General features: G+C 38.6%; 1 protein-coding gene across 5 annotated transcripts in view; it reads left to right on the forward strand.

Annotated features, from left to right (window-relative positions):
• Positions 1-24,188, forward strand: part of NRXN3 (neurexin 3) — a 961,828-nt gene that overhangs the window by 413,200 nt on the left and 524,440 nt on the right. For all 5 annotated transcript variants that reach the window (XM_058828761.1, XM_058828777.1, XM_058828767.1 and 2 more), the window contains 4 exons: positions 7,850-7,969; positions 14,182-14,563; positions 15,921-16,111; positions 16,616-16,789. In XM_058828761.1, coding sequence (XP_058684744.1) covers positions 7,850-7,969; positions 14,182-14,563; positions 15,921-16,111; positions 16,616-16,789 — 867 coding nt within the window. The remainder of the gene's footprint in view (positions 1-7,849; positions 7,970-14,181; positions 14,564-15,920; positions 16,112-16,615; positions 16,790-24,188) is intronic.

Raw genomic sequence — 24,188 nt, forward strand, 5'->3', positions numbered from 1 at the left:
GTTGCTAATATAATACTTTTAAAAGGCACACCCCCCCCACACATTAAGAATCATATAATTCCAAAATTCAAATAACCCTTTCAATGAAGTAATAACAGCAATTAAAGCATGAGAACACTCACTGAATGGGATCATCATACGAGCTTTTCCAGCCTGCTCCTTCCTGTTACTTAGTAACATAGCAAAAGCAAAGGTCTTTGAGAAGGAGTGTGAGGGGGAGGGGTCGATTCTTGGTTTAAAGCTTCATACATTTGTTTCATAATTTTTTCCCCTCTAAGTGGTTTGAATCTCATCCAGGCAGTCACATTATCTCATTGCTGCTGTGTGTGTGTCTGTATAATGCATATGGCTCACTCCAGTTGTCTCAGCTTCATCGCCAGCATATTCTTCTCACTATCATCATGATTAACCCACTTGTTTTGCAGTGTTTATGGAGAGTTTTGAAACTAAACAGGGAGAGAAACTTTAGTGGTCTTACTGTTGGTAACATAGTCTATCTATGCTTCAAGTAAGGTGCATCAAAGAGAGCAGTGTAAAGCTGTTTGGGTTTGGTATCTCTATTACTGTATCTACACAAGAATAAAAAGAAGAATTAAATCTCTAGCTTTGTCACTCCTGCATCTTGCTTTGCTTTTACTGCATCACTAGGAAGCTAATAAAATGTAAAGCTTCCTTCAAATAGAATCTCTTTTCCTCTTTATTACTGTTGTGGTGTACTAAAGTCTATACTATATAATTGTTGCTGTAATGGTTACTTTAAAATTCTCTTATGGTAAAACTTCATGAGGTTCTGTAATTATGTATATATGATTTCTGCATATACTCATTTCTTGGGAGGCAAATTACACCCATTAAACAAGTATACCTGAAACCAATGGGGAGTTGCTGTTATGGAGGCAAAGCTGGGTTGAAGTTCTAGAGTTATTTATTAATTGCTGGGGTGGAGTCATCTTCCAAGCAAAATAAATCAGCGGGAGAAACTCTAGAAAGCAACACTGAGTACTGTAACTCCTTTTTGCTCACATCAGGCTGTCTAAGCAGCAGCTTCAGTGAATGTGGCTTCCCTCTAGTGGTGCTCCCTGCAGTAGATGCTGCTCCTGTGGTTGCCTGGCAGCTTAACTTACACTAGGAGTAGTCTGGAGCCTTGCTCGGTGAAAATCCAGTGTGTACAAATAATTCCTCAGGCAAGTCGTAGATGAGTCACAATATAGCAGCTTCTGAGCTCTTTATACCTATGCTGAAGCTGCTGCTGCCCTGATCTGTTAGGAACAGCAGTTTAAGGCATTTGGCAGATGTGAAGTGGTTCATATGACAGCCTTATCTGAAAACAAACATAGAGTCAGCGTGACTGAAATCACTTTGAAGTTAATTTAATTAAACTCTTGTAAATCTTAATTTTTAAAGCATGAATAATTGAGGTTATTTTACATACTTCTGTGTCCTTTTTTGACCTCCTCACTGGTTGTGAATATAAAATCCTTTTCCTTATAAGTGGAAAAAGCTCACTCAATAAAAATTTGAAATCAATTATTACCATTAAAAATTAATAATATCTTGAATAGATAATAAGAAATGCTTAATTTTATTTTTAAACAGTGGATTTTCTTTCACTTAGCTTGAAGTTGAAATATTTTAGATGTTTTCTAAATCAGAATAAAATTATTTTTGGATGAACTGAAATATCCTTTCATTTAAATTGTAATTTCCTATTTAAACCCTTTTGAGGGGATTAAATTTCAATTACACAAACGTTTTCCTGTTAAAAATTATTCTTCTCTAGATACACAATAGTTATGTGGTGTCTAAGGCATTAAAATTCAGCAGCAGTGAAATTGAAGTAAACAAGGAGCATAACCCATTCAATTTGATGGAAAAACCTCCAGATAAATGCAGTTTGTGCCATGTGTGACCTGTATGATATATGCAATCAAATCACTGCCCTGTTTGTAATCACAAGTTATCATCATGTCACCTGAAAGACAATGCAAATGAATTTCTGTGCTAAGTTTTGTTTCAGAGCCTTAGGAAAAGGTGCAACAGTGTTGAATGCTGTCTGAATCTGTGCTAAACCTTATTACAGTTATTGGCCAGGGTGTCTGCAGTGAAAATAACAGTTATTCAGTATGGTGATACATGTATTTATAGCAAAAGCTAGGAACTAAGTTGTGTTTTGTTGGCTTTGGTTTTAGTGGGGTTTATTTTGTTTTGTTTTTAATAAGGGGTTTAAAAATTAAAATAGATTGTATACAAAATAATTAAACCTAGCTTAACTTATTTTTTTGTGATGTTTATATGGAGACGGGGATATGTTTGAGAGAACTAGTAGGGTGGTCTTCCTACTTTTCACTTAGTTGCTGAGCTAATTCTATGCCCTTTATTAGTCTGGGTGTTTCAGGGAATTCTTTCTTGCACTTAGGAGGCTAATTGATGCTGTGGGTGTTTAAAGGACTTTGTGTATGCACTTTTCTCTGCTGAATGGATGTAAATAATTAAACTTTGCTTCTGGGTAGGTTGATGTAAATCATCTCAACTTTATTGACTTTTCACAGTAAAGCCACTTTGTAAAGCTGTAAGCATAAAAGTTTTTAGCATGCCTCACAGAAAAAGTTGTTTCTTAAGTGCATGCTGTGTTTTGTTTAACTTGGGTAGTACATGGACATGATCCTGTTCCTTGAGGAAATGGAAGGACTGCTGCAGGTAAGGTTCTCAGTGAAGATATTGAGTATCTGTAGGGGGAGTGCAACTGCTTATTCCTTGTTGGTGGCCAACGTTTTCTTGAAAAGAGGAATTCTAAAGCCTGTATATGAGCAAAACAAGTGCGTGCGTATGAGAATATAGGTTGGTTTAACTGGGATATCTACATAAATGTCTGCAATGTACAGAGTCTGGGGTTACCACTTGTTTCTTAGCAATTAACAATGCTCCTGGTGTTGAACAGCAAATCCTGGTCAAGGAAAAAACCATCTTAAAACACTTTGTCCATACTAGTGCTGCCTGAAAGAAACAACAAAATTTACATTAGTGGTTTATGTTTAACCAAGACTGAAAGTTACTGAAGATTTTCAGAGCAGCTGCCAGCTCTGCTTTTTGAGCCATTCTTGTGTCTTGATAATTGACCTGTGCTTTGTAGGAACTTACTACATACCAGGAAACCACAAAGGTGTGTGAAAAATTGCCAGCATCTTTGTCCTCACACCCATTTCTTCCCTTTTTTGAGGTCTGCTGTGTTGCACAAATCTCTATGTACACATTTTACACAGCAAGCCACAACTTCTCTGGTCATTATGTAAAGGAGTAAGTAAAAACAACCAATGCCCCTGCTCCATCACAAATGAAAAAAAAAGGGAAGGGGGGAGCATAGAAACTTCCACCTCCCAGCCTCTCCTTGCCTTGGGATGCTTATGGCATTCTGACAGGGTGTTGCCCTGTATAAGAGAGACACAAAAATACATCTTTCTGCTGAAAAAAATCTGAGATGGTAGCTAAGGATTTTAGTGAAAATGTAAAAGCAGAGAAAATCTTATTATTACTGAGGGTCTTTGGAAAGCATTAGTATCACTGTAGAATTATTTGTTTATCATTGTAATTGCACTGAGGGAAGCACCTTGTCCGTTCTCATCAATATGGCAACATCCCTTCTGTTCAGCTCTTGTGGTGTTCTGGAGACTTCAGTGTTCCACTTCTTCTGTAATGCTGGCTAAACTATGCAATGATAAAGATAGCCTGGTTTCATGCAGGTCATTTTAATCTCATAAATGGATCAGATGATGACAGCCTGCACCAAAGTAAAAGCACATCTTTTGATCCACCTGTGAGAAACTGCAGAGGGGATTAGCTGTCTTTCTCCTTTATCTCATAGAGGAAATTTCTGTGTGCTGTTAGCCGCTGAGGGTGAACAAGAAGTGCATTTTCAGAGGTATTGTCAGAACTGCATCCCTCGGACCAGTTGTTTGTTCTAAACAAGCGAGTTCCTGGAGAGCACATGGAAAGCAACTTGGCATTTTTAGAGGGCATGATCTGCTTTTTGATTTTTTATACTTTGGCATGTGCGTTCTTGGCATTTTTATATAGTTTATTTTGAGCCAAGTTATTAATAAGTAGCAGTGCACCTTTGATACACAGATAATGTTTGGGAAACTCTGGGCAGATTGGATAAGTTCTTTCATGTTTGACAGCATATACTAATTGTTTTTTATGAACAATATGCATAAAAGTTTGAGTAGATGTTGGCAGATTCATGGGAGAATGAGTAGTAACTGTGGCTGAGTCGAGTAATACTTGCTCAGGATGCCTGAACTGCAGCTGAACTCATGTCCAGAATTTGGGGATGGCTGAGAGACAGATATTAAGTAGTATTTGCCACTGCAAAGCATAGGAGGAATATTCACTAGTTTGCCTCATTTGAGTTGAAATGTAAGGATCAGTTCCATATGATACACAGTTCCTCAGACAGCATTAGGAAAGCGGATGGAATGACCAAGACAGTCAGAGGTGCCAATGGGAATGATGGTCTGTCAGCTTAACCATTAAGTTATTGCAACAATAAAAGCTTCCTTGCTCTGTTTCCTGTTATGTTGTCCTTTACTCTTTTCATGCATAAAAATTAAATAAATTTTCAAAATTACCTAATGCCCAGTGGCCCAAAGTATTATAAATAGAAAGTGTTTCTAGGTGTACTGTTCATTGCTACAAGAGTTCCTTCTTTGCTTTTTCTTGTCTTTTATCATAAAAGAATGTTATACAAAGGGAAGATCCAAATCTCTAGATTTCTTTCTCTGTCCATTTAATATTCTGTTTTGCTTCCTCGTATGTCTATTTTCCTTTTTAAAGGATTATGTAGATGCAGATAGTTTGAAAGGAGGAAAACCCTTGAACCTGTAAAACAAGACCACAGAAATGCCTGGCAGGAGATTGTTCTTAGGGACAGCGTTATGGTGCTGGAACATGTGGCCCAGTCAGCAGCTGTTGGGTTAGGAGCCTTCAAGCCCTTGTTTAAAAATTGATAACACATAAATGTCTATATAGTAATGGTGCATGTAGTAATCATGCTCAATGAAATTAATTTTGGTATCCAGGTGTGAAAGTCCCTGTATACACAGTTCTTGGAACTGCTTAGAATTCAATGAGAGCTTACACAAGGAGCAACAATTCATTTGAACACTCATTTGAAAAATGGGGGCACAATTTTGTTGCTTTTCAGGTCAACCCACTGCTGCATAAATGCCTTGAAAGCATTTGAAAATAAAACAATTTGGATAGAATAAAATAGCATTTTGTTTAATGCTTTCTTTTAAGGTCAGATATGTTTGGTTTGAAAAACTTATGCTCTTAGGCATGCTCATGTATTGAATTTTTGTATGTAGTGTTTTTTGGGTAACCCTACTGAAAGAAGCCAATGACCATTTTTGCAAAAGGGAGGGTGGTAAGTGAACAAATGTTTTAAGCATTTTCTTTTGGTTTCTACGGATCAAATATAAGACTGACTGATCGAAACATGGACTTAAAATAATTAATATCTGCAGTGCTTAATTTTCAATTTTTTAGTCCACGCTATTAACCAGTTACTTCTAATTAGAAAATCTTATTAATTTGGAAAAAATGTGAATGCTACACCTTTCTATTAATTTGTTTGTGAATTGGTTAAGCTACATTTTCTGAGCATATATTAATATAACTTCTGTTGGTATCACAGTTTTGTTTTGAAAGTGTTACAGTGGGCATCAAGACGAGCCAAACCCCAGACTGTTTTAGCTGATCTGTTCTGTCAGGCTAGGGTTGAAAAACGGGAACTAGAAGATCAGCAACTGAGTTACTCAACCATTCTGAACACAGAGCTATTTCATAGAATGCATTGCATTGTCAGCTGAGCAGACTCCAGCACACCTGATTATTTCTCTTGGCTGAGCCCTCCAGAGCTCTGATGGGTATGTAGAAAAGATTGGGGTTTTTTAGAAAGCATTTTCCACCCCTCCCCCTTTGCCCTGCTTTCAGATGGTATTATATAAACACACAGGTCCAGGTGACCTTCATCTTCCTACCTGGGAAGTGGCTATGTAAAACTATAGTAACTGTTGCTGTATGTTTTGATGTAGACAATAATTTCTCTGTCCATCTAGAGAGACAATTTTGTGGGTTTTGCTTTAGGATAAAATCTACTTACTGATGTAAATCTAGTATAACTTCATTGGTTTCTTAGAGCTTTGCTTGGCTGGTGCCAAAGAACTTAAACTTTCTGGCCATGATTTAGCTGCCTTGTTCAGCTGGATTTACATGTGTGGTATGTGACTTCAGCACATGGATGAGGGACAGCACAAGTTATGGGTTTCCCTGCTAAGGAGATATTCTCTGTTACTTTAACATATGACTCCCTATCCTTTTAAGCCAAGAATGACTTTTATATGCCAGATCACTAGAAAAACTTTTTTTTTCATCTTAGTTTATGGTAAAATTGGTTGGCAATAGTCTTTATTTGAAAAGGTATTAATCTCCTTTTTTTTATTAGCATGAACTGCATGATTTTTTAAAATAAAAATAATAGAATATTTATTTTGCTTTGGTCTCCTTCTGAAGAATTCTTCTACTACACATTGACTTGTAGCTGAATGAGATATGACCTTCTTTGCCCATGCTCCTTCTTTGGTGAGAAGCAATTACAGAAATGTTGCTCATTAGGCACTGTGCATCCTGTGGGCTATGCACTATCTGACATTAGTTTTACCAGTGCAGTACAATGAGCTGTAGCAGTGTCTCACTGCCCCTATCTCACCTCTGTCAATATGTTCTATGTGTCTCATTTTATTTCTCTTGGGTTCCCCTTTTGCCACTTTGGGCAGTGGGTCCAGACCAGTGTAAAACAAGTTTGGCTGTCCTTGTTCTACAGTTTCTGGTATACCTGGATCAACCCCCCTCCCCACTTTAGTACTGTAATGAAATGAGGATAAATGCTTTTAATTTAGCACACACCATTATTTAATTTAACTTACCATTTGACATGAGTGAGGTGTTCCGGTCCTGTAATCTGAACAATTAATTTTTTAAGTAATTGCCTGTCAAGTGTGATGGGTGAGCAGCAAAACTAGACAAATATGGGTAGCACTAATGCTGTTTCCCCAGGAGCATTGTTTGCAGAGGCAACTGTGGTATAACCTTTTGGAGAAGACATGGCTCCTCTTTCTCTTTTGACTGTAATTCAAGGGGTGAAGTAAGCACCTCAAATTTAGTCTGCTTTGCCAAAGAACCTTAAAGCAATCAGAGAGGTTGGTGAATGGTTTTCTTTATGAGATTTTAATTTTTTTAAAATTATTTTTAAAGGTGGGTTATGAAGTTCTTTGGGGATTTTTTATTGGTTTTTGGGTGAAGTTTTTGGGGGTTTTTTTTGAGACTGAAACCAACCTGGTGTTTGATACTGTAGTGTTGAAAGACCAGTGTGTGTAACTTTGAAAATAATCCCGAGTATCTTGGGGATGTTGTAAATCCAGATTCTTAGGAGAGCAAAATGCTACTGTAATGGATCCACTTTAGAACATTTCAGTCATCAACTTGCTTTCCTATTACTGTAGTGTACTGTACAACATGATGTTTGGAAATTAGTACCACAGCATAAGGGAGATTTCTACCCATTTTAAACGCTTGTGAATTTAGGGCTCTGTGGAGGAAGGCAGCTGACTGAGTGGAAGGGTTTGTGATTCCCTGAGCTGGGAGGGTACAGGTTTGATTACAGGTTGTTATATACCTGTACACTCTACTGGTCTGTATCACACCAAGTTGATTTTCATGACTTTTCCCCTTGAGAAAGTGCTAAAGCAATTGTGGGTCTGGCTCTAACTGTTGCACCTATCACCCATCCCAGGCAAGGGACCTGAAACCCTTTATGCTGGGCAGAAACTCAATGACAACGAGTGGCACACTGTCCGTGTGGTTCGGCGAGGAAAGAGCCTCAAGCTGATCGTGGATGATGATGTTGCTGAGGGTAGGTGTATCAATGTATCAATATTTTTTGATCACTGTCTTTGTATCTCTGTTCCTAGTCTATGTCAATATGCTCCTTCTCCGTGTTCTTTTGTGTATCTTACCCCCAGCCCTTCCTGTTACCACTCAGGTGTTTTTTAGTGTTATTATGTTGAACATGAATGTTCAGGTCTGAGAGTCTTCTTAGCCAGCACCAGAAACTTCGGTGACAACTATAACAACCTGAGATATGGGTTTAGGGGACAGATAAGCTTGCACGTATATCAGGCTGTAGAGGTGTTCAGCAGAACTTTCTCGTGCTCCAGGCTCTTTCTGAGGTAGGCTGAATAAAGGAATAAAGGAACTTCATTCCTGAGTTGCACGTGTGATGGTTTCCAATGCTGTGGAGTCAAGGCCGAGGCACTCTGGACCATTCCTCTGCACAAACAGTTCCTCGATGATAAACCTTCGTGCAGTATATGTGTTACAGAGCATGGATTTATGTCTCTGCTGTTCATTTTTGGTTTTTATTTCTTTTATTTCTTTCTTTTTTTTTGTAGTTTGGACATTCTTGGTTATTTTCTTTTTTCTTTTTTTTTTTTTTTTTTTTAATTTCCCAAGTTCTTGTGCTCATGGTTCAGAGCCATCCAGAAGACAAAGCAAGCAAAGCAGTTTGTTCTCAACTTTGGTTTAGAGGTTAGGGAGGATCCTGACCTGATAGAGTGTGTTTGGCCTTTTTTATTTTCCCCTTGATTTTTTTCTTTTTAATTATTTTCTGCATTTCTAGACAGCTTTTTGAGCTCCTCCTTCTTTTTGCAGAGGAATATATTTGAACAGAGGAAAGAAAAGATCAGTCAGTCAGGGAAGCTGGTGTGTCCCAGGTTAAGATTTGCATTGAAATTATCAAAGTACTCCAGATTGATCCTTTTTTAATTGCAGAATTGTAGAGATGGTACTTTTGAGGTCCATTTCTCCATGACTGAAAGAGCCAGAAACCTATCTTTCTTTTCTTTTGAAGGTCTAAAATTCTCATAGTTGAACATAACTTCAGGAACTGGGTTTTTGAGAAAAGCATCAGCAGTCTGGAGGCTGATAATGGAATTTAAAAAAGGGAACCCTGAATGCAAAAACTGATGCTGGTATGATTGTTAGTTGATACCCATGCTGGTTTGTCAAAAGCTGAAATCCTCTTTTCTGAGCAGCTTCTACTCAGAATGCAGCTAGAAGTAATGGCTGCCACACATAGAGACAGAAGACTGTGTCCTATATATGAAAAAAGTCTTCTTCTTCTGTATGGATGCAAATTATTTTAAATATTGTGGTAATTTAGATTATTTGGAAAGCCAGGAGCCAGAAATCTGAAATAAGCCCAAAGAAGTCGGCTTACAAGAAAATGGTTTGAAATACATTTTCTCTCTGATGTAAGTATATACTGTTCTATACTGGCTCTGATTTTGCAAGAGAAAACAAGAAACATACGCAAGAAAAATCATTCCCTCTCCTTGTAGGAGGTCAGCCTTGGTGGTGCCTTGATCAAAATTAGCTTATAGGAAAAATTAATTTTATTTTAAGAGGGAACTTTTTGATTTAGTGACACATGCCAACAAAAACTTCATCCTGATTATTTCTAAATTTGAGAACGATTCTTCTGGATATGCTTTTTTTAGGAAGCACCACGAGGTGGCACTCTCTGCATTACCGAATCGATCCCCAAAAGCCATCTGTTTTTGAAGTCTCTTTTTCACAAAACTGAGTTTATAAATAATAATGATACAATCCTATACTAAAATAGGATACGCATATGTACATGTATATGAATTACATAATTAAAGATGCATTACAGCTAAAAATATCTGTTTAAAGAATGCCATCATGGCAAAGTCAGAAGTCAGAAAAGCCAGAGTTAAGATTTTCTGTGCAATCTGCATCCCACTTCCTTGGGCAGATAACAGTCTTCAGTGGTGTGGTCACATAGATTTTTCCACAGGATTCTTGCTGTCTTAGGCATAGATCAAAAGTCTAAATTGGGCCCCAAATAAAAATAAACAGCCTATTTGATTTCTGTCTTCTTACTGCTTGTTTGGAACAATGCACGCCAGCTGAATTTTGCTCTAAATTTAGACCTGCTGGGGTTTTTTTAATTTATTTTTTTTCTATGTTTGTTTGTTTTAGGCTACTCATCAATATGTTTATACAGAATTAAGAAGCTTTAACTAGATTTATTACTATGTTATGTGAAGTGAGTGGGCATCTTTTTCCCATTTTACAGGTTTGGGAACAAGGCACCAGATTAAAGTTGGATGCATTTGGTACCAATTTGCCATGTATTTTTAGTCATTTGCATCAGAAAGATACAGCATGTCTGGAAATTATATCCTGTAAATTAGTTCAGCCCTGCCACTTGGGGAATTCGATGTAGACAATTAATGACCACCTATGAAAAATTTGTAAACAAGTGTCTGGCTTGGTTTTCTGTAGGACATCTAAGGCAGAGATAGAATCCAGTTCTGGACAGCATTTTACTGTTTAACCACAAAACATTTTCCCACATTCCTCCTGACCTCAGAATGGACCTCAGAACATCAGCAGTAAATGAGACACAAATACAGCAGATATATTCCTCTCTATAACATCTTCCTAGCACCCAAATACCACAGTGGAGGCTGGAATTTTTTCTGCTACCAGTTGAACTAGGGAGCTTCTGATTGCTGTAGCAGGTACAGTACTCTGTAGAGCACAGTGGGGGAACTAGAGGTGAACTCTGCAGGTGGGGCTGATAGCTAATGAGTTCAGAAAATACTGGATTGCACTCCATGATTTCCTAGGAAATTACATCTCTGTCCTGATTCTGATCTTGTATTGCCATGTCATTTCCAGCTTTTTGCTGAACTACTCCTGACTTTCTATAGCAGTGCTTCTAACACTATTTCTTTTTTATTAAGCCAGCCCCAGCTTTTTAATTTTTCACCTTTTCTAAGATTCTGGGCTCACCTCCTCCAAACTCCCTCACTCCATTTTTAATGCCCTCTATATTTGGGCTCCCTGTCCCAGATTTCCCAGTCTTGGCTTTTCTCTCCTTCTCAGGCCACAATTGCCTTGTATTTTTTTAAGTGTAGAAGAACAGAAAGAAGGAGTTTTCTTGCCTTTGAGAACTGACATCTCTAAATTTTGTTATTCTATTTTTTTTTTTTTTTTTTAAGTAAAGAAGCAGGATAATGTTTTAAGTGACTTTTCTAATTTTAAGAAAATACACTTCTGGTTTGGAAAATCATAAATTTTATAACACTGACACTGAAACACTAAGCCTCTAAGAATCACAGTATTGGATATGAGAAAGTTGTCTAAACAAATTTCCCCATGTACTATTTCAATTTCTGGAAACTTCTATTTTTCAAACTAAATATTATTTCTGGTAAAGAGCTGTTCCAGGATTTAAAAACATTTGCATTGGTGCTGACACTTGAATTTTTAAATAGTCAGAAATTTGTGACTGCCTTCAGCCGCTTCTAAGTTTGATCAGCTGTGTCTGCTTGGACTGAAGTTTTCCATGGTCTCTGTATAATTGCATTTATATTTAGATCCACTGGTAAAATTTGGAGCAAGTGAAAAAGGTGAATTGGTTTATGTAATGTTTTTTCTTTTTATTTGAAGTAGATAGCTGATTTTTTTTCCATTAACAACTGTGCTTGTTGGCTGTCTTTGAATAAAACTTGGTTGCAATTGGACAAAGTATAAACTGAAAAACTGCAGTTTGCACATGAATATGAGAGGTGGGTTAGGAATATTTCAGGGTTTCCAGAGTCTCTAAGCAAGAAAATGACCATCAGTTCATTTAATCTGACCCTCTATACACTACCAGTCAGGGTGTATCATCCATAAGTCTTCAAAAGCATGTTCAGGTTTTGTTCTGTCCCCAACAGAAAAAAATAAATCACAATTAGTAGGAAAAGTCTTGAAAGAACTACTGCTTTTTGGTTGGCTGTTTGATTTTTTTGTCTTTTAATGCCTGGAAACTCTGAAGGTGAGAAATACTAGGAAACTTCAGAAGAGAGCACAGAATATGAGAAAGCCCCAGTTGATATGACCTAGGGGAATTGGGGGAATTTGTTCTGGGTTCAGCTATGGTGATTGGTATGATTCCTAGGTACAGTCCCAATGACTGACAGATATCAGAGAGTTGTGTATATATGCTTGCTGACCAGCAGATGCAGCCAAGTCAGATACTGCTGGTAAATTTTGTCTGTCTATAGCACACTGGAAATATTTATTCAGGTTTTCATCCAGCTGTGAATTTTAACAAAACTAGTGTGAATATCCTTGTTCCCTCTGGTTTTTAAACCTAGTATATTTGACCGGCATGTTAAACTGTTGTGAGAGGGACCAACGGGTAGTGTGGCTGTTTCCGTTGGAAAACCTTCTAAAGGAAAGGACTGTGCAGTGATTATAATCATGGACAAAACACACTTGACTTGGAGAAAATTAATTTAATTTGCTGCCAATTATAAATAGAGTTGGGTGGTGAGAAACAAAGACAAGAAAGTAGAACAGTGTCAGCCCCACTCTTTTGTTGGATTTTGTCCTTCCTGCCTCTCCCACCTGGCCCCACTAGGCAGAGGAGGGGCTTGGAGAATGGTGGCTGTAGTCAGCCTGTAACAGCTCCTCTCTGACGCTCCTTCCTCCTCACACTTCTGTCCTGTTCCAGTGTGGGTCATTCCCATGGAATGCAGTCCTTCATGAAGTGCTCCAGCATGGGTTGTCTCCATAGGCTTTCAGGAAAACCTGCTCCAGTGTAGGCTCTCCAGCAGCTGCAGTTCCTTCAGGAAATATTCACCTGCTCTAGCACAAGAGTCCTTCATGAGTTGCATGGAGTTGTCTGCACTATTATGATCTTCTCTGTGGATGCTGGAGAATTTCCACTCTGGTACCTGGAATGCCCCCTGCCTCTTTGCAGTCCTTGGTGTTCATAGGGGTTTGAGTTGTTTAGGGTTTTTTTTCCCTTTGTTTATTGTGGGTAGAATTATGTTCTTTTTTACAGGTTTTCGCCCAGGCACCACCATCTTGGCCGAGGGGCCCAGCCGTGCCCTGTGGAGGGCGGGTTGGAGCCATTTGGAACAGGCCGTATCAGGCATAGCCCGGCCTCTCCTCACTAAGGCTGCCCTGCAGCCACCCCGCTGCCAACATCACACTGCATAAACCCAATGCAGAACTGCAGAAAACTTCATGACAGAAAAAAATAATGGCCTCATATGTAGCAGAATTTGAATAGTGGTTGAACAGTGAATGATAGGAAAACAATTTAATTCTTACTATTCCATTCATTCCTGTTTACTAAATGGACCAAGGCCCATGTAGAAAAAATACTTTGCACATGTGACCAAATAGTAAAAACTACCTTAATGGAGAACTATGGAGGGCTAAATAAGATTGGCTGAAAGGGTTTTCATTCTGATGTTGCCCAACTTGTCTTTATAGCATACTGTTGTATTTCATCTGTCTGTATGGGTTCTGTGTCTGCACTGCTGCCTAGCACACTTAGTGAAACATTTACATATGCTGTAGGAGGAGCCTGACAGTAGTATTTGGTATACTGAATAGCTTGGATATTTTAAGAGGTTAAAATCTTGTCATGATGTGGTAAATAGCCCAGGTGGTAGGTTGATGATTTAAATATATGGAGAGCTTTTTACCTGTTGCATTTTTGTGTGCTTCCCTCCTGCCATGCTCTTAAAAGAAGATGAATAACATCAGGCACCAGGAAAGAACAAAGGAATAAATATCAGCAATTTTATGACTGTTCTCACTTCTCTCACTGCTCTATTTATATTCATCTATGTTTATCAAGTGCTTTCAGGAAAGGCACTTGGAAAAGTTGTTTCAGAAGTGTTCGAGTTGTTTGGCAGATGGTCTGCTGCATCAAATCGATCACTGTAGGCTTTAAGGGAGATGCCTGGTCTCCTTCACAGACAGTGAAATTTGTGAAGCACAGGGAAAAGTACAGAGCTTGCTGCCCATGGCCCTTTAGGGGCCTGTCTTTTCTGCCAGGTTTTGGCAACTGCTAGACTCACACATCTCCACCAAGCCTCTTCACCAAGATTCTAAACATCCTTTCTTACACAAGCTACTGAAAAATGATCAGATAGGATTTAGTTCTGCTATTAGTCTGGAAACCAGAGTGTGAAGGGCTCCATAGAACCTGTTGCTGATCCCCAGTATTCCTCCTTGTTTGTCCTCCAGGCACAATGGTTGGTGATCATACCCGCTTGGAGTTCCACAACATCGAGACGGGGATCATGACAGAGAAACGGTACATCTCTGTCATCCCCTCCAGCTTCATTGGCCATCTCCAGAGCCTCATGTTCAACGGGATGCTCTACATCGACCTGTGCAAGAACGGCGACATTGACTATTGCGAGCTGAAGGCACGCTTTGGTCTCCGCAACATTATAGCTGACCCTGTGACATTCAAGACTAAGAGCAGCTACCTGAGCTTGGCCACCTTGCAGGCTTATACATCCATGCACCTCTTCTTTCAGTTCAAGACCACCTCAGCTGATGGTTTCATCCTCTTTAACAGTGGTGATGGCAATGACTTTATCGCAGTTGAACTAGTCAAGGGGTGAGTGGCTTTCTGTTATTTCCTACCAGCATATTTATAGATAAACTTACTTATAGGTGAACTTAAAATGCTTGCATGAAGAGCAGTTCACCTGATACTCATGTTTTCTCTGTTTCATGAGCTGTAAAACAAAGCATTTAAACAAAACCACTGAAGCTTAAGCCTCCTGATTTTATTACTGACTTCCTCCTGTGGTTGTGGGTGGGACATTTTTACAGTATTAGTATTTTAAGCTGTTTGGACATAGACTAATGTTTTGTCCTGTCAACCGTGCAGATTAGCACAGATGAGATGTTCTGAGGACTCTGTATGTCTCTTCTTCGCCGCTTCATCTCCCCCCTTTTTTTTTTCCGTTGTAATACTTGTGTTTCTGCCACCTCCAGCAAAGGAAAAAGAAAAAGCATATGGGCTGCTGAATTCGTACTTCTGCTGGTGATGCTTGATGAAAAGCGAGCTCAGCTTGCTTTTGAGCTGCTATATTCTTTTCAGAAGACCAATAGCTTGTTAAAGAAAAATACTTTGTTAGCTGAACAAATTTTGATCTCTTATGATTTAGTTATGGTAGACATGTTTTCCACAGCTTACTAGTCCTGTTTATTTCAGTTCAATCTGTTTTCATTTTTGGCTTTGAAAATACTTCTGTAACTGGGACATTGAATAATAAAAAAAGCAACGGTCATGAGCTCCTGGTGCTCTGTTGAGAGATGAATTTTGTTATCTTTTTTTTTTTTTTTCCTAAGTAGAATACTTCTCTTCCATCCTCAGGTGGATTTCTGTGTTTGAACTATATAAATAATTCAGGGTAACACTCCCATGACTTCCGTCTTTGTTAGGGTCTCTATTTTTGCCAAAAGCTTTACTAATTGTTTTTCAGCTGTTTGAATAAGTCTAGGATCTCATGAGAATTTTAGTAGAATATTTAAAGCGACTTTCCCAATTAACTTCTTATGGGAGTTATTCAAAACTCCGAATTAATCTGGGGAATATATGCCCCAAATAAGGATATCTAGTGTTGCTCCCCAGTAAATTTATCAATATTAACAATTAAAAAAAATTATATGCACAGACGGTGTTTTTGTGGATCTGAGAGAACTTTGTGAAAAAGAGGAATGTTTTATGGTTAGAATCTGATTATTTGAAATGTTGTCATCTCAAAATACTAATCCTTACACTTTGGTGGAAAGGAAACAACTATATTCTTCCAAGGCAATGGCTATATTGGCCTATTCGAACTTTCTAACGCAGAGATATTTCCCTTCATGACTTTTTAAAGTTAATTTATCAGCTCTAGCTAGAATAAAGTTCAGTAATGCTGGAGTTCTTCAAGAATGTTAACCAGTTCTTGATATATTTACAGGTATATACATTACGTGTTTGACCTTGGAAATGGACCTAATGTTATCAAAGGCAATAGTGATCGTCCTCTGAATGACAACCAATGGCACAATGTCGTCATTACCAGAGATAACAGCAACACACACAGCTTGAAAGTGGACACTAAAGTGGTCACTCAGGTTATCAACGGCGCCAAAAATCTGGATCTTAAAGGTAAACTCTACAAGACTGACAGGTGCCCCCTTTCTTCTTGCAGGGCTGAACTAGTGAATAAGAGAAAGCTTGGAATAACCATGTATTATAGAACAGTAAATCTGGACTTTGCACATTTTGGCTTTCAAATTAATTTTCCTCATTTTTGTTTGACAACTTTTTGTAGCTGAATAGTTTGTCATATTTTGCTTTTTCAGAAGCTGTCATTTTTCAGTTTTTCCTGGTTAGGTAGCAATGAGAACTAGAATTATTTAGGGGATTTCATGATGGGTTTTTTGTTTGGGTTTTTTCTTGGTTTATTTTGTTTTGGTTGATTGTTTAGTTTGTTTTGGGTTTTTTGTAGTAAAGGAAGCAGAAGTGACTTCTTGCACAATACATTGCTCTGTTTTTAACTTTTTCGGAACACGTATTCACTTTGCTTTATTCACGTTTGGTGGCAAGAAAAGTGGCTCTAGAAGGTGTATGACGTCCCTCCTCTTGTATGTTTACCCCTCTCTGCTGTAGGTGATCTCTACATTGCTGGCCTAGCTCAAGGCATGTATAGCAACCTCCCAAAGCTTGTGGCCTCACGTGATGGATTTCAGGGCTGTCTGGCATCTGTGGACTTGAATGGGCGTCTGCCTGACCTTATCAACGATGCTCTGCACCGCAGTGGGCAGATTGAGCGTGGATGTGAAGGTATAATTGATTTCAGAGAGGTTCCTCTCTCCAGCACTCTCTTCACACTTCTGTGTTGCACTCTCTGCATCCACTTGTTTACCTTACTGTCCATTTCATTAGTTTACTGCCATTGCAATATTCTTCACTACACTTTTGTCTACCAAATGCAGCTTAAGGATTGACAGTTTTTGTGAGTGGCTTAGCTGCTCTTTTCTTATATGCTCCATCCCCTATGAGTTGGTACCTTCAGGAATGGAAAAGGATGGTACTAGGGGATGGACTACTACCTAGTAGTAATTTTCTCAGAGTGGTTTATTAGCATTACAGTAGCCTTAAAATGCTTTGGAAGATGTTCTGAGCAATCAGTTCATTTGCGCTTCAGAGCACCCTTTGCACTTCTGTGTGCAGATCCACAGAAGTATTTTAAAGAACAAATAGAGATGGGAAATGGAAGGTAGAAGGAGCTGAAGGGTAAAGCCTGCACTGAAAGAGGAGTTAATTTTTGATGAGGTAGGCCTCCAGTGATAGCACTCTTCTGCCTGGAAAACATTTCTCTTCAGTTGTTTCTCTTTTCCAGACAGTTTAGAACTAAGTGGGATGAGTTACTTTTTGAAGCATGTAAACAGTAGTGATTTCTTTGTAAATAATTTGCTATTCCTGTAAGTTCCCATTAGTTAAAAGAATATTGACATCAGCATCACTGACTCAGTAAAATGCATATGGCTTCAATTCCCAAAGCACTTGGGATACTTACCATCCAAAACTCCCAGGTTTTGCTTTCTGGGTTAAATGACAAATCACCATTGTGTCTAGAATCACTCAGTACTGGTCTGCTGTGTTGGCTACCAGTCAATAGGGGAAGATGGCTTTTTCTGTGAAGTTTGTATGTTTGCTTAAACAAGATACATGTCACAAACTGATCCTTCAAAAATTTCACAAAGTGAAATGACTCCTTGATCGTCTTTCCCTACTGTGTCAAGATTACAGGTTACATCATGATGAAGCCTTGCCATTTGTCAAGACTATTCCTTCTTACGATTGAACGTATCATGTGAGAGGGAACTTTGAGTACCAAATTGACCATCCAATCAGATCTGATCCCTTGCTTGTTTCTCAGTGTTCTGGCTGGCTGGGAGTTCTTATGTCCCGGCACTTCTTCTGTGCTCCCGCAATAATACTCTGGTTTGTGAGAATTTTGTGTCCTCTCACAGGAGCTCACTCCATGTCAACTCCCATCTCACAGCATTGGTGGATAGTTGTAGGCTGTTTTTATCATCCTGTCTTCCTCCCTTTTTTCTTAACAGTGTCTATTAACCACTTTGTTCCTTGTGGAAATGAGCACAGTGCTTGAGAACTTGCGTCTTTGCCCGTTTGTGGCAGAGTCAACCTGCCAAAAGAAGTGTCTCTTTTCTGTAGAGTTGTTTGTAAGGTTCAAGGAAAATAATGCATTTGAGATTTATGAAAAAGTCTATTCTATTTATTTTTGATGCACTGAAATCTCTTTAAGAGCAGTGATTTTTTTGATAATTCTTTTGTTTAAAATTATTGCACCCTATTGGCTCTTTAGCTGGCATGTGATCTCTACTAGCCCTCCTCCTTCAGAGAACCACCCAGTTATCCTCTTGTTCAGTGTGTGTCTCGGGAACAGAGCCATGAGGCTTTCCCAGAAGGTTGTCCCATTAGAGCTGTGGTGTTTCTTTCTCCTGTACCCAGTGTAGTTCTTTGGTTTAGTGTTGTATTGCTGAGGTTGTGTAACATCAGTGCTGCTCCCAAAGCATGTAACATGGCACTCACTTTGTCTGTGTGCCAGTGTGGTACCAGCACAGCTGCTGCCTGAATGTGGAGATTGCTTCACTTTCCAGAAGGCAAATTCCCCTTCTCTTCTGAAGTCCTTCAAACAGGAGTCAGAATTGGAAAGAGACCTAAAAAAAATGGGTGATAGGGTGATAAGGTCAGTGGTGGTCCTCATTCTGCCTTTGGAAGAACTTGATCTTGGAAAGCTATGCCTATGCTACCTTTCCAAATGGTCCCTGTTCAGTACCAAAGAAACTGCTGAAGAGGAAAGTGTTCTTTTTGCCAACATATTTAGGATTAGTAAAAAGTGTGAGAATGTGCAGACTTTAAAGCTGTTACATTTGTTGTTGGATTTTTTCCCCTTATTTTTTGAATTATAACAATCCTCAAGGCTTCATCTCAGATCTGTCTCGCTGCTTGCTGGTGCCTATTCTTACAGTCGCCAGTGAAAGTCACACCTGTCTGCCATTCTCTAAGGAGAGAAAAACCTCTAAGGTTGTTCAGTCTTTATTTACATCTCCCTAGTTTCTTTCCATCTGAAGTGACTTTGGGTACACTCTTAATGTTTTTAAGGGAAGAAGTCCCAAATAGTCCTTGCTGCCTCATGATGTTTGAATATGTTTTTAATAAATGATTGCAGGCTTTTTGTCTGAAGAGTCTTGCTGTGTGTTGATTTGCTGGACATCTCTGTATTTCATCATGAAGGGCAGAGGGACTACATGCATGATGGGAACATGAATGCTTAAAGAAATGTTATTCCATTCCCACATATGAATCTTGTCTTTCAAAGGTCATGTGAGAGATTTCTGCTAATGCTTGTCTTTTGTTGCGGCTTTGCTTTCAGAGGTAGAGATTACAATGTGGCAGCTGTTTTCTTAGAAGCTGGCAGTTTGATCTCAGGACTAAATCAGAGAATATTTAGAGGAAGAAAGCCATAAGAACAACAGAATATGAGATGTAGGTCAGCAGAGAGCACTGTCCTGGCTAAGATGCACCAGTACTGCTACAAAGGGTTGACATTGTTGCATCCTGTTCATGTTTTTTGTCTCTGTTTGTGTATTTCAGTTTCATACCACCAGTTAAAATGCACAAGTTTCAATAGGAAAATAGTATTCCTTATTGTCTTGGTTCTGCTGCCACCTCCTTTTATTCAATTTGAGCAAGCCATTGAACTTCCTTGACCACATTGCTCCTCTCATATGCTTCAGCAAGGGTCAGCCTCCCTGTGCGCTAAAGCACACAGCTACAACAGAATTGTCTGTGTTCCAGTGATCAGTGAGGCTTCTACTTGAACAGCAAGCACTTTCAATAATTTTGTATTTATAGGACAACTTTTTCTTTGGAATCTTCCAAAACGTTCTTAGTCATATATACTAAGTCACTTTTGAAATGCAGGCATTCTTGAGACTGAAACTGCCTGGTCTTTAACAGTGTATAGTAGTTCTAAAAAAAGCCAGTTCAGTACCTAAGGCAAGAATTACTTTACCTCTGATGTCCTACCAGTTCTGTTGCTATAATTTCTTCAAATTATATATGTTAGGATTTGTTTAGGCTAGCACAACTAAATAACATCTTCATTGTGTTTGTTAGGTGACATGTTAGCTTCCTTTTGCATCATGCAGCTTCCATGTGTGCTGTAGAAACTTATGGTTTCAGCTTTTGAAATCTACTGTTCAATCACCAGTGTGTTTGACAAGATGACAGCTGCCACACTGACATGTTTTGTGTTTCAGTGTGTCCTGTAGTACCATTGCTTTTGGCAGAGGATTTTGAGGGGGATTAGCTGGAAAAAGAGAGCCTGAGTGTCTAAAATGTCAAATGAGTTTATGAAGTTAAAGCTTCATATCACATACCTTTTTTCAGTCTGGTCGGATCTGTAGTGGCAGCTTGTGTTTCCCTGGAAGGGATGTGGCAAAGCCAGAAGCCACCTTGCTGCCTGGTATGTTCAGGTGTGCTACACATGGCTCTGAGGAGAATAAGTCTTGGGGAGGAGGACATATCAATATACCTGTTCATTTTCACTGTTTCTTGATCTCTTGTGCTCACTGCAGCTTTCATCTCTTATCTCTGACATAACAAGAGGGCCCTTCTTACCACCACCTCAAAAAAGGCATTGGTGAGAGAGCCTGAGAAAAGCTGCCAAAAGTAGGGAAGTGGTTAAGAAGCTCCTTGTATCAGTGTTCCATCAGGATATTAAACATGCTGAAGAAACAAAGTGAATTCTCAGAAAGTACTTCAAATGGGAGGGCCTCTTCTAGTGGAAGTATGAAGGCAAGTCTGCCACCTACTTTGGGCTTTGCTTTCCCCACCCATAAAATTAATCTTCCAGGTGTTCATGTATATGTGGTAAAAGTATGAAATTCATCTATGTCTTGCAAACCACTTTGAAATTGTGGGTGGCGGCTCCTGGACAAGAGCAAAGCATTAGAAACTGAACAAGAGTCTTCTATCAGGACATAGTTTTTCTCCAGTCTGTATCTCAACAGCCTATGAGGGGTGGTTGGAAACTTTTTACTCCTAGTTTGAGTAATACAGACTATTCTACATCAAACATACACAGTTATGAGACAAAAGATGTCTGCACTGTGGTGTATAGGAGGAGTTGGTAGATAGAAGTTGTGCCAGGTGACCTCCTTTCCCTTCTTTAAAGTAAACAAACTTCAGCTTAGCTTTTTCTCACTTCTTGACTTTCAAAATGAGTTCTTGCTGAACTCCCTCCCCATTCCTGGTCTTACTACTAGATCAATGGATCCATTTATTCCATCCACAAAAATCTAGACTGAGTGATTCACTGCATTTTTCTCATTGGTCCTTGAAAAAGTTAAGCAGATATACAACCTTTTAAAGAGGATGCCCTCAATATTGATGAGTACTTTCTGCCTTTGAGGCATTTTCTCATCTCTTCATTAATTTGCCACATGTTCTCCTGTGTTTTCCTTTCTTGTAATTGCACATCCCTATATTGATTACCATGGGCACTAGAGCTATCTGAAATTCAGCTGCATGTTCTAAATATCTTCACCCCATCCTGAGCCCAGCCAAAAAAACCTAACGGCAGTGGATAAAGAACATTTTATTTCTTCCATCAGGTGGTTTTCTATGTGCCTTAGAGATGTTGCTTCTACCACACCTGTTCACTAACAGCTTCTCACAAAGGAGACTGATCATTATTAAACTGGCTGACACTATTCCAGATGTTTTGGGACTTTTTTTTGTCCTAATTTAATCTTCTTTCCAGATCCCACAGTAAAATCATAATCTTTTGCCACTTTCCATGAAATAGTGTAGTTAACCTTTGGAATTCACTGGTGCATGAAAAGCATGAATGACACATACAGGCTGGATAATCAGAAACACATTTTGCATACTAAGCAATATGTGGAAAACAGCACATCTAATCTCATGCTTAAAATCTCACAGCAGGATAATGTCAAAAAGGATTTCACCCTTCATCTGCTCAGTAGAGAAACTTCAAATCTGGTCATACTTCACTTTCTCTCTGGAATAAAAGGTTGTCCATTGAAGAGTGGAGCATTAATTTGCTCCATGATGGTTTGACATCATTCCTTTCCCTTGCTTTTGTAGTCTATTCTCATAGTGCTACTGGATTTATGGAACAAATATGAGCTTTTCTCTGAGCTACAAAGAAAATGAAGTGCAGAGAAGGAGGAAAAGTACTTGTTTGTTGTAGAGAAATTACTTTGTTAGAATAAGTGTTGAAAATGATGCATGGAAAAATGCATTCTTTTCTTTCTACTCCTTTCCCCTTTTTTTTCAATTTTGTTTAAGGAAAATGGGATTTTATAGCTTTATGTAGTAAAGCAGTTTCAAAAGAGGAAAGAAAATTCTGACTATCTCAAAAGGGAATATAATTGCTATCCTGAGTCATTCATGGGATGTGAAACAGCAAAGATTCAAAATGTTAAAATTCTTAGAAAACACAGGAAATGGCATCTGCACATGTCAGTTCTAATTTATTGGGTTGAAAGTGTAAAAGGAGATAATGGGGAAGGAGAACTACCAATCTTTCTTCAGGATCAGCTGTGATATTAGAACTTTTTGAGAACAGGTTAAGAAGGTAAGTATGCACTTCTTAAATAACCATCTTTTCAGCAATGAGGTTGATGATTTGGTGTTTTGTTCCTATTGTGCTATGTAATAGAAATATTTAACCTTCAGGGGTAGAGGATTCAGGAGCTGCTGCCTGTGCCCTCATCTTTGTCCTCTACTTTTTCCATTCTGAAAGAGAAAACTTAGAATCAAGTTATAACACACTGAAAATCTATGTGGCTTCCTTGTAAATTGCATTAAAAACACCAAACCAAAAACAAAATAAACAAAAACAGAACAAAAAGCCCAAACAAAATTTAAGAAAAAATAATAGAAACCCTGTGCCTCCATGGAAGAGCATTAATGGTATTGTTTTGCTTTTAAAGCTTCTCAGTCTTCAGAAAGTGTATTTGGATCTTTAGACAGTTAGACTTAGTAGATCTATGATTTTCTTTTGCCATGTGAAATATGATTTGACCACAGATAACAAGATCATTCTGACCTAGGTGAAATAATGAGCTGGTACTTTGCTTTTTTGGTTGCTCTGGTGACTGATTAAGACTATGTGGGTCTAAAGCCTGAGCTGTCTGCTTGCCTGTTGATGTAAGTTTTTTTTTAAGGATGTGTTGAAATCCATGAGCAGGTGACAGCTTGTGAGGGGGAAAGGTATTACTGTTACTTATATCCAGTGTCAAGTTCAGTTCTTTGGATAAACAGAAAATTTTAAAGTCTTATAGAGTTATCAGTCCTCTGTGGTTTTCTGGAAATGAATCCACTTTAGACAAAAAGCTGAACAAACTAAATATGTGCTTGACTGAGGTACTGAACGTCAAATAGATTTTTTTACTTAAATGGATTCTATGTATTTTTAAAATAAGACAAAATGTCTCTAAAATTATTGTAAATGCTGACAGATGGGTTAAATAATGTGATTTTTTTCTTCTCTTTGTACTGTCTGTAAGTTTTGTGATTTTGTGCGCATGAATGAAATGCATTTCTTCTCTTTTTGTTTGGTTTAGTTATCTGTTTGCTGCATTAATGTAGTCATTGTCCCTCTGCGCCCTTGTTGCTTACGTTGTCATTTGTGCGTGCTTTGATTATGCATGTTGGCTCTGCTAATTATACAAGTTGCTTTTATTTATTCAAAGTGATGTTACCCTGGTTTATCTGCTTTTATACTAACCTGTTGTTTATTGTCTTTGCTTTTTTTTTTTTTTTTTTTTTTTTTTTTTTATTTGCTAACAAAGTTGAGTTGACCAAAGCTGACCTGCAAGGTAGAGAAGGTTGTTCTTCTCCATTATTTGTTTCAATGAAAGATGCTTTTATGTAACATTTGGTGCCTTTTACTGGATGCAATCACACCTCTAAGACAGGAACAGAATGGCAAACCAGCATCTCTGGAGGGGGATTCTGGGTTGAAGAAGAACATGCCAAACAATGGAGCTGCTTCTGTCAAACCTGGGGGTTTGGCTGTGTCAATCTCTGAATAGCCATAAAAGCAGTTGATTTCCTGGAAAGCCTAATGACCAGGCAAATAGCTGCAGTGCATCAAAACATAGAAGGCCCTCGGAGC

The sequence above is a fragment of the Poecile atricapillus genome, chromosome 1, assembly GCF_030490865.1.
Source record: "Poecile atricapillus isolate bPoeAtr1 chromosome 1, bPoeAtr1.hap1, whole genome shotgun sequence".
NCBI classification, from domain to species: domain Eukaryota; kingdom Metazoa; phylum Chordata; class Aves; order Passeriformes; family Paridae; genus Poecile; species Poecile atricapillus.